General features: G+C 54.3%; 3 protein-coding genes across 16 annotated transcripts in view; 1 reads left to right on the top strand and 2 right to left on the bottom strand.

Moving 5' to 3' along the window:
* Positions 1–728: 728 nt before the first annotated feature.
* UCK1 (uridine-cytidine kinase 1) lies at positions 729–5505 on the bottom strand. Its single transcript, XM_014873240.2, has 7 exons — positions 5396–5505; positions 5040–5199; positions 4157–4253; positions 3892–4034; positions 3718–3812; positions 2578–2626; positions 729–2241 (listed from the first exon to the last, which is right to left on the bottom strand). Exons 1-7 carry the CDS (start codon positions 5480–5482, stop codon positions 2054–2056), a joined length of 819 nt encoding a protein of 272 aa, XP_014728726.1. The 5' UTR covers positions 5483–5505; the 3' UTR covers positions 729–2053.
* A 1122-nt stretch (positions 5506–6627) lies between these two features.
* Positions 6628–8350, top strand: PRRT1B (proline rich transmembrane protein 1B). 2 transcript variants are annotated; one of them, XM_088177467.1, is made up of 4 exons: positions 6628–6717; positions 6874–7227; positions 7424–7564; positions 7648–8350. In XM_088177467.1, the coding sequence occupies exons 2-4, from the start codon at positions 6886–6888 to the stop codon at positions 7792–7794; spliced, it is 630 nt and encodes a 209-aa protein (XP_088033593.1). In that variant the 5' UTR covers positions 6628–6717; positions 6874–6885; the 3' UTR covers positions 7795–8350. The 2 variants fall into 2 exon arrangements, with proteins under 2 accessions (XP_088033593.1, XP_088033591.1); XM_088177465.1 differs by lacking the exon at positions 6628–6717 and having other exon boundaries at positions 6735–7227.
* A 702-nt stretch (positions 8351–9052) lies between these two features.
* Positions 9053–17713, bottom strand: part of RAPGEF1 (Rap guanine nucleotide exchange factor 1) — an 84734-nt gene continuing 76073 nt past the window's right edge. For all 13 annotated transcript variants that reach the window (XM_088177328.1, XM_088177332.1, XM_088177336.1 and 10 more), the window contains 10 exons: positions 17551–17635; positions 16032–16124; positions 15474–15659; positions 15236–15320; positions 14921–15015; positions 14394–14472; positions 14148–14249; positions 13658–13755; positions 13158–13286; positions 9053–12681 (listed from right to left, as the gene is read on the bottom strand). In XM_088177328.1, the coding sequence (XP_088033454.1) occupies positions 12531–12681; positions 13158–13286; positions 13658–13755; positions 14148–14249; positions 14394–14472; positions 14921–15015; positions 15236–15320; positions 15474–15659; positions 16032–16124; positions 17551–17635 (1103 nt within the window). In that variant the 3' untranslated portion in view covers positions 9053–12530. The remainder of the gene's footprint in view (positions 12682–13157; positions 13287–13657; positions 13756–14147; positions 14250–14393; positions 14473–14920; positions 15016–15235; positions 15321–15473; positions 15660–16031; positions 16125–17550; positions 17636–17713) is intronic.

Below are 17713 nucleotides of genomic sequence, written 5' to 3'. Positions count from 1 at the left end.
ACACTGAAACCCAGCCCATGGCCTGGCCTGCACCAGCAGAGAATTCACAGAGAAGAAGGCAGAGGTGAAGGACTGAGGACTCAGTGGGGAATTTGTCTGGGCTCTGTCCAGGTGTCTGAGCAGGGCTGTAGTACCTGGGCCACGTTCCATTTCTGTATCTCCTGCAGCTGCAGCAGGTCCTGCAGGGCAGCCAGAGCAGCATTCCCACACCCAGGGGCTCTTGGCTGTGCAGTTCCTCACTGCTCTAAATAATTCTATTCAAGGCTCCCCCCACCCCCCCGAGGAAGATATGATCCAACACCACAGTCATTCAAAGTAGGTTTTAGTGACTATTTTGCTCCTACTGTAATCAGCCCTGAGAGCTAATGCTTCAGTGCAGTAGCTCATACTCTAAGTCTGTCACTCTGAGCTAAACAGCACCAGCAGCAGTCAGGAAATGCTCTGCCTTCTCCTGGGCACTGCTGAAGTACCACTGAACTATCACTGAGACACCAAATCTTCACCCCTTTCCAGAGCTGAAAAGACTACAGGGATGAAAGTGCAGATTGCATTTCTTAAGTTTAGGGAGGTTTTTAAAAATTTTCAGCCACGACAGAACCAAAGGTAACAATTCTTAGTTAAGGGGAGAAAGAACTGTTGAGTATAAGAACCTCTCCAGAAGTGTTCCCTTCTGTGCCTTTGTGCTAGCATAGTGCAAGTACCAGAATTACCTTTTATAAAAATGGTCATTTCTGATTGCTGTTCATTTATTTATTAGCCAAACTAACACACCCACAATCAACACAGCCAAACCCTGCTTTTAGAAAATCAGCAAATATGAAAAAGTTCCTCTTAATAACATTTCCCTCCCACCGTCATTCTCAAAATTACACTGTAAATCCAGATTCAAGAACAGTATCACAAGGACATTTTCAAAGGTCCAACCAGCACTTCATTGCATTTTTTTTCCCCAGACAGACACTTCATGCTGCTGCAGTATCACTTATCTGGAGTAAACTACAGAAACTGGGATATCACTGTTTGTACTTCTTGTCTCTCTTTAGAGAGACTGGCTCTTTTTAGAAAGCCAGACATTCTTGAGTTGAAGCTGCTGGAGTGCAAGGCAAGTGCTCTGACCCTGTCTGAGGGTACAACATGTCCAGGCAGCTGCTTGTGCCAGGAAAAGGAGGGTCCTGCAATTCCCAGTTTCCCCCCTTGCTGACCTCACTAGCCATCTCTGGAAGTGGACGGATTCTGCCCAGCAGAATTTGCAACCAGCAGTACAGAAATGCACTAAAAGACACTGATACTGACAAGGTCAGGTTTCTGTTTCCATGAGCAACTCAATCCAGTTGGAGCTCACACATTCAGTTACTGTGGTAAAGCACAACTGGGTACAAAAAATAATCATACAGTGTAGCAAGATTCAGGAGCTTGGAAATGAATAAATTAGGAATCACTAATTAGGAATTAGAACCACTGAACTTCCTGGGCCTGTCCCCTGGTGAACGGCAAGTTCCCATTTGTCCCAGTCTCTGTCTCACCCCTATCTCAAGGGAGAGGTGCCTCTACAGGTCAGTCCCTCTGACCCCACAGGCTAGGAGGAGGCTGGCCACAACTCAAGGTACCAACAAGGTGGAGAAGAGTAAGACCTTGTTAAATTTAACAGCATGTGAGCTAGTCTTGGATAGAGAGAAAAACACTCAAGAGGCAGATGATTTTCCTGCTACAGTTGACCATCATCAGGGAAATGGGGTATCTTGCTAGTGCTTAATTTTCAGGGGAATCTTCAGTATTAGATCTCATTTTGAAAATTAAAAAAAGGCAGGTAGCACTGCCTTTAACCAGTTCATCAAGTAACAACTCCGGACATCTCAGGGAGAACAGGGAGGGCTTTGGAGGGAAGAGGGATGGATGGCCAACCCCTTCCCTCTGTGAGAAGATTGCCACCAGGATCCCCTCCGCTGCTAGGACGACTTAAGGGGCACTTCACCAACCATTCCATGGAAGTCCTTTCCCAAAGTTGTCTTCGGTGTTGGTGTGGACCAGAGGCAAACCCTTGGGCCGTGCCGGGCTAGTGCGGGCGGCTGCTGGACTCGAGGTGGGAGCGCTTCCCGGCCGCCAGCACAGAGCCGCTCTCCGCCTGCTCCGGGAACGGCCGCTTGTACGTCCGGCCGTGCCCGTTCAGCGCCCCCCGCTGCCACTTGCAGATGTCTCCGTTCAGGATGTCCTGAATGTGCTGCACGATGAGGTTTATGGCAACTGCAGAGAGGAACGGCGAATACAGGACATGAAGGCTCTCCTGGCTGAGTTATCTAGAAAATGCGGAGCATCCAGCCCTGCTCAACTCGAGTTTTAACAAGCCCTTAAATGAAACTCTGCCTGCTGTCTGCAGTGAGGTCAGACCTCAACGGGTCACTTCTCCAGCCCTCCACAGGCTGAGCAGCTGGTCCTTCTGATCAGGCTGAGCAGCTCCCTCCCCTCCAGCAAAAACCCCTTCTCAGGAGCAGGCACTCAAGGCAGCAGTGTGCCTCCTGCTCTCTTCCCAACCCCAAAGGTGTCTCCCCAGGGAATGCAGGGAACCCAACTCCCTTTTACCCATGTTGTCAACGCCTCGGGGGATGATCACATCCGCATACTTCTTTGTCTGAAAAACAGAAACAGTGGTGGAGGAGGTTGTTAATGGGAAAAGTCAGCTTCATTCCGGGAAGAAGCAACCAAAGTCTAGAAAACTGGGCAAAGATGGAAGGTGCTGGGGCTTCAGGGCTGTCAATTAAAGCTCTCTCTCATGGTAACAACCTAAATTAATTACAATATCACACTGGCAAATACGCACTGGATTTAAGCCCAGGGATTCTTCTTACTGTCCCTTTGCAGAGAACCACCAGGTAGAATCAGCAGGTCTCGTGTGGAGTCCTTTGATTTTACCCATCTGAGCTGCCTTCAAACACTGCCCACTTTAGGCAAGGTCTGTTTGCCAGGAGCTGGTTTTAATCAGCATTTCGCAAGCTATTGCTAAATCTCTGCTGAGAGCCAAGGTATCCAACGTGCATGTGAAATTCCTGCCTGCCTCTGATAACATTTTATTGATCTTTGCCGCCATAGCACTCCTGCATTTTCTTTCCTCCAACAGTTGGAAAAAAGCTGGCAAATCCAGCATTTCTAATGAGTAGTTTCAGAATCCCTTTGATCTAGTGCAAGAGGCGCCTGAGTTAGCCTTTACCTATTTATTTAATCCACATACTGGATTTTGTTCTCATAGCGTTTTTTTAATTTTACAAATTAATTTGATTATTTGAGCACCTAAACTGGCCTCACAGTGTAGCAAGCAGAGCTAGAATGATCTGCCCCAGGTTTTCATCAGTGTTCCCTCTGAGAAAGGCTGCTGGAAACCAAGCTTTTCTTTCTTCCTACAAGACTTAAGAATAAACTGAGAGTGGGAGTGTTTCATTCAGAGAGACCCATACTTAAATAGCCCCAGCAGCCAGCAGTGAGAAAACGTGCTTGAGGCATTTCCATGGTGCCTCGCCAGCAGAAGGGACAATTTCAGTTCCTTAACAACCAGCTCAAAATGGCTGAGGACATGAGGAAGAGAAGAGAGCGTGGGATTTGTGAAATACAAATACCAAAAGCCACCAGTGCTTCGCCTACAGCAGCTAATTCCCAAACAACCCTGCTCCTCTACCCCTCCCCCCCAAAAAAAGACCCCACAAATGAAATTAGTGAAAGGCTTCATACTGGTAAGCAGAACTCCTCAAAGGCAGGCTTGACAAACGTGGTGTACTGGGTGAGGATCTGCTCCAGGTCCCTCCCACGTTTCATATCTCGCAGAACTGGGATGGGGAGATAAAAGCCCTGAGTGTTGTCCCATGGTGGGGACGGGTAAGGAACAGGAGCATGGCAGGGCTTTACCTCTGCGGGACAGCCGCACGTCAGAGTCCGTGTCCACAAAGAGACGCAGGTGGAACATGTCCCGAATGTCTTGGTTGTAGAAAACCAGGATCCCCTCAAAGAGGACAACATCAGCGGGATACACCACCGTGGTCTCTGCCAGCCTGTCAGGAGAGAACACCCACAGCACACTGTTAAACAGGCCTCGTGCCACTGCTGAGTGACCTGTCCCCAGGCTGGGGACACCCCCACACAGCCCAGCACTTCAGACAAAGCCAGAGCCCACCTAGAATGTGTCACGAAGTCATACGTTGGTACCTCAACCGTTTTGCCCTCAACAATGTTTTTCAGGGTTGAATGCATCAAATCGTTATCAAAGGCATCTGCGAGACAAAAGTTTAAAGAGAAGGACTTTCAGATGCTGTTGTATCAAATGTTCTGCTCAGATTTTTCCAGACCCAAAGGGAAAACCCTCTGCCCAGTACTGCACCAGGAAAAAAGGAACTTGAAGCTTGTTCTTTCCTACCATTCTTAATGCAGCTTATTCTTTCCTACACAACACTCTCTGCCAGAGTGACAATGGCTGTGTTTGGTTTCAGTGATAAGGAAGAGACCGTTTGCCTTTTATAAGCAACTACAACACAAATTAAGAGCTCAAAAGTGAAGCTGGTCATTGTATAATTTTATCAACCCACTTAGTAATTGTGTAATTCTGTGCAACTTTGTTCTTCTGTTAGTCCAGAGACAATTGGAAAACCCCAGGCATCTTTCATGGTTTCCATTACTCACCCTACAGGCACCAGACTTCAGCCAAGGGCAGCTCCCTGTCCCGCCTACAATCCACAGCACTCCCCCGGGCAAGGGGAGCAGCTGTTTGTGTGGACAAGAAGTAACAGGAAAGGATTTGGGGAATGATGTGGTTCATTAAGGAGCCTCTCACGAGCAGGGAGTGGAGCACGGAGCAGGCTGGGATGCTCTGCACCTCTCCACGGCTCCAGAAGGGCCGTTCAGTAACAGCAGGCACGAGGGAAGGACAAATGGATGTCTTGGTGGGGGAAAGCACATTTCTGTTCTCCAACACTTCCCATTTCCTACAGGTGCTTCCCGTAAGACCCAGCTGCGCTCCAAGCACCGACCGAGCCGTGCTGGGGCCGGGGAGAGCGGCTCACCGGGGTGGTCGAAGTTGTACTGTCCCTTGAGCGCCTTGGCCTGCTGCTCGGCCGTCAGCACCTTGTAGAAGCTGTCCTGGCTGAGGATCAGCACCTTGCGCTGCCGCTGCTCCACCTCGTTCTGCCCCAGCAGCTCCATGATCTTCTCGCACACTGTGGACTGAGCGGGACGGGGGCTCAGGCGGGGCAGGGGGACCCCGACCCTCCCCGCGGGGCCCGGCCCGGCCCGACCCCCAGCCCGACCTGTCCCCGGTGCGGGGGGCGAGCCCGGGGCCGCGCCGGCCATGCCCCCGCGCCGCGCGGGCTGCCCGGGCACGGGGTGAGCCCCAGCACGGCTCCCGGCACGGTGGGCTCACCTTGCCGCTGGCGGTGCCGCCGCTGACGCCGATGAGGAAAGGCTTGGGGTGCGGCCGCTCCGCGTCCGGGCCGCCGGCGGACGCCATGGCGGGATGGACGGCGGGGGCGGGGCCGGAGGGGTGGGTGGAGCCTGGGGATGGGGCGGGGTCTGGGAAGGGGCGTGGTGTTGGAGGGGGCGTGGTCACGTGCGCTGAGCGCGGCCGGGGTCAGCCCGGGGCCGGAGCGTCGGCACGGACAGATGGACACACGGACAGATGGACACAGGGACAGGTGGACACAGGGACAGATGGACACACGGACAGATGGACACAGGGACAGGTGGACACAGGGACAGGTGGACACACGGACAGGTGGACACACGGACAGATGGACACAGGGACAGGTGGACATACAGACAGATGGACACACGGACACACAGATGGACACACGGACAGATGGACACATGGAAGGACGGACTGATGGACGGACAGATGGGTGGAGGAACAGATGGACCGCTGGACGGCTCTGCCGTATTATCGACTGCACTATCTTACCCAGGCACTTGTGTGAGCTCACGCCTGTCCCCGGTGTGTGACACCTGTAGCCATGTGCACATTTACACCTGTTCCCATGTGTTTTACACCTGTAGCCATGTGCACATTTACACCTGTTCCCGTGTGTTTTACACTTGCAGCCATGGCCATGTTTGCACCTGTTCCCGTGTGTTTTACCCCTGTTCCCCAGCGCACACCAGGTGCGTGCTGAGGGCTGTACAATGGAACTGTGAAGAAGCACGTGAAGATACAACACAGAGACACCAGGACACATAAAAACACGTACGGGTAAGAAACTACACGCTGTGTGTGCACGCATCCTGTGCGTGGGGTGCGATAGAGATATCTACACACACATGTTAAATATTAATAGCTATAACTACAATATACAGAATTTTACATACATTTTGTGTATAAATAGAGCCAGAACACACACCACATTCTACATGTGACTATAATATTCTAAAATAAAACCTAATCATATGTTTAAACATGAACAAATTGCTGTGAAGCTCTTTGACTGCCCTGCGCCCACCACCGGCTCCATGGGCTGCGATTGACCCCGGCCCCGCTGGCCACCCCCGTTTGCCACCGGCGATGGACCCCGGTGCTGGGGGCCGGGGTGGCCGGTGCGGGGCGGCCCCGCCCGCAGGGCCTGGGCAAACAGCGGGTCAATGATTAACCGGCCCCGGCTGCGCTCCCGCCGCCCGCGCGGGGCCACGCGGGGCTCGGGGGCCGGAGCGGGGCCGGGCCCCGAGCGGCGGCAGTTGGGACCCGCGGGCACCGGCGTGAGTGGGGCCGGGGATGGGGCGCTGGGGGCTCGGGGTGGCCGCGGCCCCGGGGGGAGCACAAAGGCAGCCCCATCCCACTCCGAACCTGGGGTGACCGCTGGGGTGGGTGTGTCGGGAATGTCCCGGCCCATCAGAACCTCCCTGTCCCCGCAGGCGTCTCCGCGGATGGACGGTGACCCGCCAGCCGGGCCCCAGGGCCCCGCAGCGCGGGGAGCGGAGCCGGGGGATGGCGACGGGGCGGCCGGGGGGCTGCCCACCCCCGGCACCCGCAGCGAGCCCCCCGCGGGCCACGGGGCCAGGCCAGTGGCGGTGTCTGTGGTCACCAACTCAGCCTTCGAGGGGGCCCCTCCACCCTACTCGCCCCCGGACCCCAAGAGCTTTCACGTCCTCTACCCGCCGTTCCCAGCCGGCTTCTCCCAGCAAGGACCCGTCATGTACCCACCGGGGCCGGGACCGCAGCCCTTCCCAGCCCCAGGCTTCCCACCCGGGCCCCTGCCCTACCCCACGGTACGTATCGCCCGCCCCGCTCTGCAGCGGGGGTCACCCCTTATCTCCCCTCCCGGGTTTGTGGGGTTCCGTGCGGTGCCGCCAGTGATGTGTGGGGAGCACGGCCCGGGAGGGGAGCACAGGCCGGGAGGGGAGCACAGGCCGGGAGGGGAGCACAGGCCGGGTCTCGCAGCTCTCACCATCCCCTGTTCCTCAGTATAACGTGCAGCCGGGCCCGGGGCCGTTGCCCGCCGCCCGCGGGCAGCAGTTGCCCAAGGACTACATGGTGGAGTCGGTGCTGGTGACCCTCTTCTGCTGCCTGCTGACCGGGGTCATGGCCCTCGTCTACTCGTACGAGGTAAGGAAGGACTCCCCTGGCAGCCCCGAAACCTCTCCTGGTGCTGCGGGTCCCCTCTAACCCCTCCCTTGTCCCCCTGCCAGACCCGGGCAGCGCTCGCCCGCGGGGACGTGGCCCAGGCGTACGTGGCATCCAGAAAGGCCCAGTCACTGGTCCTCGTCAGCCTCCTCTTCGGGTTGTTCGCCTCCATCACCTGGATCATCTACGTCCTGGTGTCCCTGTACCTGTGACAAGGACTCTGAGCCCTAGGGACGTGGCGTGTGCCAAGAACTTGTAGCTCGCCACCTTGGGAGGGGGGGCATGGGCAGGTAAAGTTGCCACAGCCTTGGTGGAAACGGGTGACAGGAAGAGTTATTGGGGCTGCGGGGCAGCGTCCGTCCCTCCTGGCGGGGCCGGGAGCTGCCCCGGAGCCTTCAGCCATCGGCTCAGCCCTGCGAGCCCCGGGCAGGGCAGGAGGAGCCCGGAGCAGCGAGATGCCGGTGCTGGATCCAGCTCTGGGCAGGGAGCTGGGCGGGATCCATGGGCGGGATCAGCTCTGCCGCAGGATGCTGAATCCCATTGCTGTGGGCTCTCACTTGGAGCTGCCAATGGGACTCTGGTGCAGAGGGAGCATCTTGTGGGATTGGGGGTGGAGATGGAGTAGAAGGAACAGGTGTGTGGGAAGCCCTCAGTGGTCATTAATAGTGTGAGAAGATACAAACCCACGTCTGCAGTTCTCCAGTAATTCTGCACACACACACTGTATTGCCACCTTCTTGCTGCTTCCAGATTGAAATAAAACACAGCTGTACCCAAAGCTTGTTTTCTCTGCAGACCAAGGGCCTACACCTCCCCTTGCCATGGCCTTTACCCACCACAAAATTCAGGGTAAGTTCTCCTGCAACAGCTGAAATCAGGGTTTTCCCAAGATCAGGTGGGCACCGGGGTTCCAGCCCATGCAGGACCCCAGGGAAGGGGAATCTCCACGTGGCCCTGGGTCTGGGGGTGCCCCTGGCTGAGCTGCCTATGGGGACACCGAGCTGTGGACAGACCCCTCCTGCTGTGCCAGGCCTGTGGGATGCAGCCCCACATTCCAGCCCTGGCACAGGGGGCACGTGCTCAGTCAATGTCTGGGCACTCTCCTCATGAGCTGGCCCGTGACAATTATTTCCAGAGGAATTTTGAACCGTGTCCAGGACTGAAATAGCTCCGTGGAGCAGCTTGGCCACTGCAGGGGTTATTTATAGCCCTTGGCTGCCGGCACACGGCCACTGCACGGGCTGGGCACACGCCGGGGGCTGGGCAGCCAAAACCCCTGACACGGGGGACACTGGTGCCCAGAGAAGGTGACAGGAGCAGATTTCCCCTCCCAAGTGTATGACTTGTATTGGGGCAAAGCCATCTTGGCAGATGGGAAGAAATTTATATTAAAAAGGGGAAAAAGAGGCACAGGCAGAGGAAAACCACGGGGGGCACATGAGAAAACACGAGGCCACACCAGCGCCAGAGGCGGATTCGATTGTCACTTTAATCCACAGACTGTGCATGCACTGTAAACAGGATCATCAGGCAGGTTCGTTATTGGTGTTTTATTTATCTTTAATATAAAAGTTACAGGTCTGAAATGTTCGCAGGAAGATGCCGCCATGGGGGTTAGTGGTAAATCTATAATACAACGGAACTGCTTGGGGGCAGGGGGCTGGTGACTGGGGACATGGCTTCTCCCCATCCCTGCCCCTCTGGAGAGGGGACTCAGGCTCTTCCCTCTCCCCAAAAAGAGGTGATGGCCTTGAGGATGCTGCCTGCAAGATGGGAACACACTCATGGCCAGTCTTGCACAAAGGTGTTCTGGGTTTCTGCTCCCCAGGGACTGCTCCTGGAGAGGGGGGGGTCTCTGGTCAGCAAACCTGAAGCTGCTCCAGGCAAGGGGACCCTCCTCTAGGGTCCCTCCAGCCCTGTGAGCCAGGAGCTGTGCCTGGGACACTGCTCAGCTGGGTATGACAGCAGAGTCAAGGGTGAAGGGGGAGGAAAGCTGGGGGGCCCCATCCCACTGGACGAGGTGCTGTGGCCACTCAGACCTCCCATCCCCACACCACGGGCTGAGCCTCAGGCTCTGGGGGGCTGGCAGAGGGCAGAGAGTGAGACCTCCTTTGGTGCTAACTGGGCTCGTGGGTTCAAGTGCAGGGAAGAACCTGGAAATGGTTCCCAATGGTGAGGATCACAGAAACACAGAATATGCTACTTGAGAGGGACCCATCAGGGTCACCGAGTCCAACTCCTGGCCCTGCACAGGACAACCCAAAAATCCCACCATGTGACAGCAGTGTTCAAATACTTCTTGACCTCAGACAGGCTTGGTGCTGTGACCACTGCCCTGGGGAGCCTGTTCACAGTGCCCCACCACCCTCTGGGGGAAGAACTTTTTCCTGATTTCCAACCTAAACCTCTTCTGACGCAGCTCCAGCCCTTCCCTGGGTCCTGTCACTGGTCACAAGTGAAGAGATCTGCACTTGCCCCTCTGCTGCCCCTCGTGAGGCCTCCTTTGGACACCCTCTAATAGCTTAATACCTTTTTATATCGTGGTGTCCACATTTAGTGTTGTCAGCAAAGTTCCTCAGCATCCCTTCCAGTCCTGCGTCCAGGTTGTTAATGAAGATGTTGAAGAGCACAGGGCCAAGGGTGGGGCCCTGTGGAACCCCAGTCACTGCCATTTTCGGGGTGTCCTGTGTGCCCAACCCATGAGCCACTTGCTCACCCCTCACCTAACATGGTCACTCAGCTGGATGAAGACAAGCTGCCCCCTCCTGTCCCTCTGAACCCCCAGGGCTGTGACTCCAGAGCTATCACCACACACAGCCCTCCCAGCACAGCCACTGCACCCAAGGGCTGCTAAGAGCCACCAGGGTGAAGCCCACACCACATCCTGGGTGTATTCATCGCCCTTTTCACCACCTCACTATGCTGGGCTTTTAAAAGATCTTATTTACAAAGAAAACATGGACATTACTTCCTGGGGAGCCTTTGGGGATTGCAAAGCCTTGGCTGGACAGAAGACACAGCTCCAGTGCCCTCAGTGCCATGAAAATAAATCACTTTCGAAGTGTTCTGACTCAGACACCATGGTTCAGCACAAAAGATTCCTGCTCCTCCTGCTCTGGGGCTGCACACAACTGTGTTGGATCTGACACTGCCCTCCCCCAGAAGATGCCCTCGTGGGCAGGGGGTCTTCTCTGTGTGTGAGTCTCATGCCTGGGTCTTCAGGAAAAAAACTAAGCTGGGTAAAACCCCGGGCTGTCACTCCCTCCTGAGAGTCAGGCAGAGCTGGCCAAGGCTTTGCAATCTGTTTGGAGAAGGAAAGGAATGCAGCTCTGATTCACCCAGAACAAACAGAGGCTTTAGCAAGCACAGAGCTGCTATTGAGAAATAAGTTAAGGATGCTCTGTGAAACTCCACGTGTGTATTCCTTGGGACCTGCTGCCCTAAACCTGCAGGATTTTGTCAGTATCCTGTAAAAACCTGTGACCAGGTGAGAGGGAGTTGAGGAGGGCCTTGCAAGGCTGCTGAAACCTGCAGGGCACACTCACACCCACGATCCAACTGCAAATCACTGGAGCAGGACACAGAACAGGGATGTGAAAGGGCCTGGCTGGGGCTGTGCTGGGTGGGACACAGAGGGGGGACAGAGAGGCTGAATAAGGCACACTGAACAGATTGGGGTTAACACTGTGTGTGTGTGAAATGACACCCCTGCCTCGCCCTTCCATGCTGGGCAGTGCCTGCAGCATGGAGGGACCGGGGACAGGGACCTGCTGGGGGTCCCGCCAAACACGGCTCTCAAAGCACAGCATTGGGGGTCCCAACAGAGACCCCTGGAGAAAAACATTTGGCAACAGAGAGAGGAGTGGGTGGGAGGACAGGGTGGCTCAGCTGGGCACAGGGCTCCTTTCCTGGTTCCCACTTCCAACCCAGAAATGGCTCCTTCACGAGGCTCCTGCCCCTGCTCTGCAGCCAGTGCCCACCTGGCCACCCTGAGCCTCCTTTATCCAGCACTTGGAACAACATTGTCACTGGTTGTGGATTTTATACAGACTGGTTTGCACTATTTTTTTTTTTTCCCTATAAACTCATCGGTATTCAGACATGCATCAAAAATCCCCAGGGGGTTCTAAACACTAGGTATGTACAGTCTGTATCCTACAGCATTTCCTGTGCAAAAGCTAAGTACCATCGCTAAGAGACACGGGGTCACAGGCAGGTGACCCCCAGTACCTGGGCAGTCCATGGTTCCAGGTTCAGAGGGATTTACTGTTGCTTAAATAACGAGATCTGAGAGGAGGAGGGGGGTGTGATGGCTGGAGATGGCGGGTCCCTGCCCACATTTTCAGTGCCTCTTCCTACGACCGGTGCCTTCCTCCCATGAAGAAGGCGCCAGAGATCTGGGGTGAGCCGAGACCCCTGTAAACACAAGCAGCTCTCTGAAAGCAGAGCTCCTCTGGCAGGCAGCAGAAACGCTTCCATCCTCACAAACACGTTGGGAAGGTGGCATTGCAGGGGAGACTCCAACTCTTGTCTTCCACGGCTGCTGCTGCTGCCCGACGCCGCTCCGGAGATGAGTCCGGGGGTGCTGAGCTCCTGCTGCCCCTGCTCTGCGGATGGAAACAAGAGCCAGGGCACACCTGGATGCAAGGGGCCAGCAAACCAGCGACACGCTTGCGTGGGACACTCCTTCCACACAGCTCTGTCCCCGGGGTTGAAGCTGGTTGATGGCACGGAGGGACGGGAGGAGGAGGAGGGCGAGTGCAGCGAGCACCGGCCGATCTCTGCCCTCGGCGGCTGCGCCGGCGCGGCATTGCCACCCCCAGGGCTGGCTGCCAGCCGGGAGGGAGGGTGTGTGACACCCTGTGTGACAGGTACAAACATTGAACTCCAGTCTCATAGCTGCCCTCGGCGCCTCTGCGGAGCGATTCTCCTCGCACGACCCCTCCTCCTAGGTTTTCTCTTCCCGATCTGTTTTCCGCCTCGTGATGTTCCGAGGTTTGATTTTCAGGGACAGTTCCCACAGGGCCTCCTCAGCCAGGTGGTCGCTGAAGTCGTTGAAGAATGACACTATGTCGTCGTTCCTTTTGATGTCGTAATGTCTGGAAAAGCAGAGAGGAGCTGCAGTTAAACAAGGGCTACCTGGGGTCCTCTCCTGGCTTTGGGCCACCCTGTCCTGCTCTGAGGCCATCCAGCACTGCGTGGGGCAGTGCTCAGTGCGGTGTGGGGACACACCACAAAGGGGAAAAACCCATCACTGAATTAAGGGGAAAAAGGAACTTATCACACAGAAATCAGCAGCTAGATCTGCTGCCTCTGCTGCAAGACAGCACTGAAAAAAAACCCTGAATATCCCAGAGAACACAGGAACCAGCAACGGCAAAACCTGAAGGCAAAACTTGTCTGCATCTCAAAACTAATATCAGAAAAATGTCCTCACAATGTTTACCTAACCTAGAGACTGATTAGAGCCCTGTTGTTCCCAGCTCTCCTTCCACCTCCCTTCTCCTTGCAGAGGGCCTTCCATGTCCAAGCCCCTGCCCCAATCCCCCCCTCTGAGCCCCACTGCTGCACTTACACTTGCTGGAAGCACCTCATGCTGTCCAGGATGTTAAACTGCTGCCAGCGCTTGGAAAAGTTCACTTTGCTGTCAATGTAATCAGGGTTTCCCAGATGGACAAAGGTCAGGTCCTGCAGAATCAGGCCTCTGAAAGAGGGAAAGGGGCAGCAGGCCAAGGGATAGGCAAACAGAGACAGAGGTTAGTCACACAGGCAGGGTGGCCAGTCAAAAGGCAGCCAAACAAAATCCAACAGCCTCCCACTGCCACCAGAATGGCAACCTTATCCAGAGGGAAACATTCCCCAGCAGCAAATCCAAAGGTGTTCAGATGCAAACACCCCCAGCTGGCCACCCTGCCCCAGACAAATTGCTCCAGATCCACATCCCGTGGGCTGATTGGCACAGTGCTGCCTTACCCCAGATGCTGGGCTAAAGGCAAGGGCTGGGCTCAGCAGCAGCAGCTGAGAAATCCTGGAAGGAGCCATTTTAACGTGCAGAGGAAGGAAGTGGGCACTCACAGGTAGGGGATGCAGGGGGGCTCCACGTCAGCCAGGGCTGCTCGGTAGGCACGGAAGGACGAGGAGCTGTCGATCAGGGTGCAGTACTCAGCCAGGCCCTGCAGGACACAAATCCCCTGTGACACCCCTGCTGCAAAGCCAGATTCTTTGTCACCTCCCCCCAGAGAGCCACACAGAGCAGGGAGTTAATGCCATCCTGCAAACACCTCCAGCCCGACCCTTCAGCCTCGCCAAGCCTTGGGCTGCAGGAGCAGGAGGAGGAGGAGGAGGAGGAGGCAGTTCTCCCCTGTGACTGTGCTGGCACTCCTGCAGCTGTCAGAATGCCCAGCCACACTGAAGACTTCCAGCACTGTGGCATTTTACCCACTGGGGAGGAATTATCCACCATCCCTGCACCCTGGGACACTGCTGAGATGTAAAACCACTCAGCTGTTTCATACACAACCACACTTATCCTTCCCCAAAGATCAGAGGCCCCACTGCTCCTCACCTCTGAGGTTTGCTTCTGCCACTCCAGCCTCCGGATGGGGGCAGAATCCAGTGCAGAAAGAATGGCCAGATAGGAATTAAAATTATTCAGCTTTCGTAAGTGCTGTGAAGAGGGAGAAAATTGCAGTTACTCAAGAGCTCTGAAAAGCCTTCTAGCATCAAACAGCTCTACCAAGCAAAGGGCCCTGCTCCCCTGCTCCTTTAAGCAGCAGAGTGTGGCATTCACAGGAAAAAAACAATCTGGTACCTTCATAATCTTTATAAATTTAAGGAGCAGCCTCTCTCGGTCCTGGGCTTTCTCTTGTAGCATAATTATTGAACGGACCCTGGAAGAACAGACAGAATAAAAGATAAACCTTCTTATGCAGAGATTAGATTTCCTCTTGTTTCATTAACAAAACTGATCACTAATAGGGATGGACCAATACTAAAAAGCTCACAATAGCTCCAACGTAAATGGAGCACTCTAACCCATAGCAAAGACAGGATAATTTCACAGAGTGCATTTATTTGCAAGGGGATTGTTTGTTTGAAGAGCTCAGTGATAGTAATAATTAATTCCTCTGGATTACAAGGCCCTCCCTAACCCTCCTGATTTCATTTCTGCTGTGCTCTGGGGTCTTAGATGAGTGCTCTGCATCTACTTCCTGGCCAAAAAATATACATTATCCCATTTGTAACAAAGGAATCCAAGTCTATGAGGAATACTTGGAATATTTCAAGGCACTGGAGGTCAGGCACAGTTCAGTGCCATGGCTGTTCTGAGCTTCTTACCAGTAGGACATGTTATTAAAGTGCTCTGTGAACTGTGTCAGGTTGGGACTCTTCTCTTCATTTTGTTCCTTTGCCCAAAGCAGAACTTCTGGGATCTGCCAAGGAAGGAGAGGAGAGGGGTGGGAAAATACCACACATTAAAATGGGATTTCTACCCCCGAGATTCCCAGTTGCAGCCTTTGCTCACAGCCACTTGCTGGCACAAGATCAGCTGTGCCCTCCAGCAGGTGTCTGGGAGAGCTGGCAGGGAATACCAGACATTGCAGAAGGTCCAAACTCTCCCACTGCCCTCAGCCCCCATCCTTCTCTCTGTACCTCGATTTTATAGAAGAGTTCAGCATCCAGCAGGGTCAGCTGCTCAGCTATTTCATGACTGTGGAAATCATGCAGTGTCCCTGGCCTGTGGAAAACAATGAGGAAGTACAAAGGCTCAGAAAATGTGACCTGTTTTCTTATCTCTCTGGTATTTTGAACTGAGGAACTCTTGTGTTCCCAGGGAAGGGATGCCCTGGCTCTCAGAGGACCCAGGTATGTTGCGTGCACCTTCCCTCACCTGGCTGCCACCCCTCTGGCCGCGAGAGGTTTGATGGAGTTGGCGTAGCTCAACATTTTCTTCTGATCCACTTTATCCAGGATGTTCTTGCGCAGCACCCTGGCCAGGCTCAGCTCCCCACTGCACACCAGCCTGAACACCAGGTCCATCAGCAGCTTGAGGATTTCCTCTGTCAATTCCACCAGGCTGAGAGGAAGATGGAAAAGGCAGGGAAGGCATCAGAGCTAAGACACTGGGGTTTGTATCTGTACCAAGTCTCAGTGCTCTTTCTTACAAGCAGAACTGGGTGACTGAAATTCCTCTTCCCAGGTCTTCCTTTCCCAGAGATTCCCCTCTTACTTTTTATTTTAAAACCACTGACCAGTTAGGACACACAGGAGGAATCTGTTCTTCCAACATGAGAGCTCAGCACTACAGGTGTCTCGCTGGTCAGGCTTGGGGGATTTCAGCTGTCATTATAGATGGGCTTAAAAAAATACATCTTCCCTAAAAACCCACATTTTCCCAGCTTTCTGTGAGTTACTGACCCTGCATCCCAAAATGAAGAAGGCAACTCACCAGAGCTCATCCACCACTCGCACCAGCACGAAGAAGGTGTTCTTACTGACTCGCTTCTTGAACGTGTCTGGGAAGTGGCAAAACTTCTCATATGTTGGTTGCAAATTAAAGAATCAACTCAGTGTAACCAGACCAGCATCAGTACAATTCCCAACTGCCTCGAGGGATCATAAAATCATTGAGTGATTTGGGGTGGAAGGGACCTTAATAATCATCCAATTCCACTCCCTACCATGGGCAGGGACACCTTCCACTGTCCCAAGTTGCTCAGAGTTCCATCCAGCCTTGCCTTGGACACTTCCAGGGATGGGGCAGCCACACTGGAACACCACATTGCTCTGTCCTGATGGGAACTGGTGCTCCATTTCCAGGAGATAAGGGACACTGACATGGCTCTAAGATGGCATTAAACTGGCACCAGCTGCTGGTAGCAGGGGGTGTGAGGAGGTGCTTACACCTCAGAGAATTGAGAGCAGGTGTACCCTGAAATTGCTCTTTCTCAGGTGGAATTTAATGAGCAGCACTTCCCTACAGTGATCTCCCCCACAGGTCTGTGACATCTGGTCTCAACAGATCTCAAGTGTCACCTCCACCTTCCTGGCTGCCCAATCTGCTGCAAGGAGGGGAGTGACAGGGGCGACAGCACAGGCTGAAAAACCTCCTGCCAGGTGGCTGAAGGGACAGAGAACACGGTTACCAATAAGGCAGGGGCCTGCAGGGATCCCCCAGCCAGGATTGTCACCTGGGCTGAGCTGTGCTGTGTCCTTGGCTGCCAATCCCAGCTCTGCTGCAGATGGCACTGACGAGCTGCAGCAGGACATGGTGACACACGGTGACGTCAGGTCCCTCTGACGTGGGTGCACAGCACCAGAGCCACGAGGGGCCCCGGGATCCAGACCTGCCCTGCTGGCAGGGAACAGAGCCATGGGCAGGGAATGGCAGCAGGGTGCTCAGGGAGAGCCCCTCTCCATCCTCTGCCAGGAATGCTCACCCTGCACACCAGGGCCCTGCCTCCTCACCAGTTACAAGCTCAGTTCAGGACTGGGAGGCCAAGAGCACAGCATCTTCAGGGCTCAGTTTATTGCACTAAGAGAGAGAAAGTCTTGATGGTTTAATTATCTCTAATATGAAATTACACCTGCCCATGCAGGGAATGCTCATGGGCCCTCTGGAAGGCAGAAGGTTCTCTGGTCCCCACTCTACAAACTAAATGTCCCAAATAAAAGACCAGTTTCCCCAGTGACACACAAAAAACCTGAATTGCTGCTCTGCCCTGCCAGGACCCTCAGGGAACAACTCTCAGGTCCAGTATCCACTATGACTGGACCTGCCCTGCAGCAATTCCCATTGGAGAGAGTGGAGGTGAAGGAATTCCTTCCTGGGACACCATCAGGGCCAGCACATCCCTGACCATGCTGCCAGCAGGCTTTTGACCAAAAAACTTGCCCCCAGCTCCCTCCACGATGACCATCCAGCTCTGATTCCTGGTGGCAGTGAACTGCCACTCATAAAAGGATATCTGTACTGCAGCTTCTTGATGAGCTCTTCTGGGGTAATAAATGTCCTGTATGTGGTCAGAAAGGCTTCACAGTACAGCACCAGATCTAGGCAAAAAAGCAAGAAAACCTCAGAAAACCCTGCTTTCAGAAAAAGCAGCTTCTTTGTAAGGTTGAATCCAGACG

Source organism: Sturnus vulgaris, chromosome 22, assembly GCF_052056855.1.
Source record: "Sturnus vulgaris isolate bStuVul1 chromosome 22, bStuVul1.hap1, whole genome shotgun sequence".
NCBI lineage: Eukaryota > Metazoa > Chordata > Aves > Passeriformes > Sturnidae > Sturnus > Sturnus vulgaris.
Note: the sequence above shows the minus strand (reverse complement) of the source record. Positions and strands in the feature narration are given on the sequence as shown.

What these genes read in the sequence shown, in the direction of transcription:
- UCK1 (XM_014873240.2), bottom strand. Translation starts at nt 5,482, where the DNA reads ATGGCGTCCGCCGGCGGCCCGGACGCGGAGCGGCCGCACCCCAAGCCT. An exon ending in GCGGCACCGCCAGCGGCAAG is followed by an intron (nt 5,200 to 5,395) that starts GTGAGCCCACCG and finishes CGTCCCGCTCAG; the next exon opens with TCCACAGTGTGCGAGAAGAT. An exon ending in GACTTCGTGACACATTCTAG is followed by an intron (nt 4,035 to 4,156) that starts GTGGGCTCTGGC and finishes CTCTCCTGACAG; the next exon opens with GCTGGCAGAGACCACGGTGG.
- PRRT1B (XM_088177465.1), top strand. Translation starts at nt 6,838, where the DNA reads ATGTCCCGGCCCATCAGAACCTCCCTGTCCCCGCAGGCGTCTCCGCGG. An exon ending in GGCCCCTGCCCTACCCCACG is followed by an intron (nt 7,228 to 7,423) that starts GTACGTATCGCC and finishes CCTGTTCCTCAG; the next exon opens with TATAACGTGCAGCCGGGCCC. An exon ending in CCCTCGTCTACTCGTACGAG is followed by an intron (nt 7,565 to 7,647) that starts GTAAGGAAGGAC and finishes TCCCCCTGCCAG; the next exon opens with ACCCGGGCAGCGCTCGCCCG.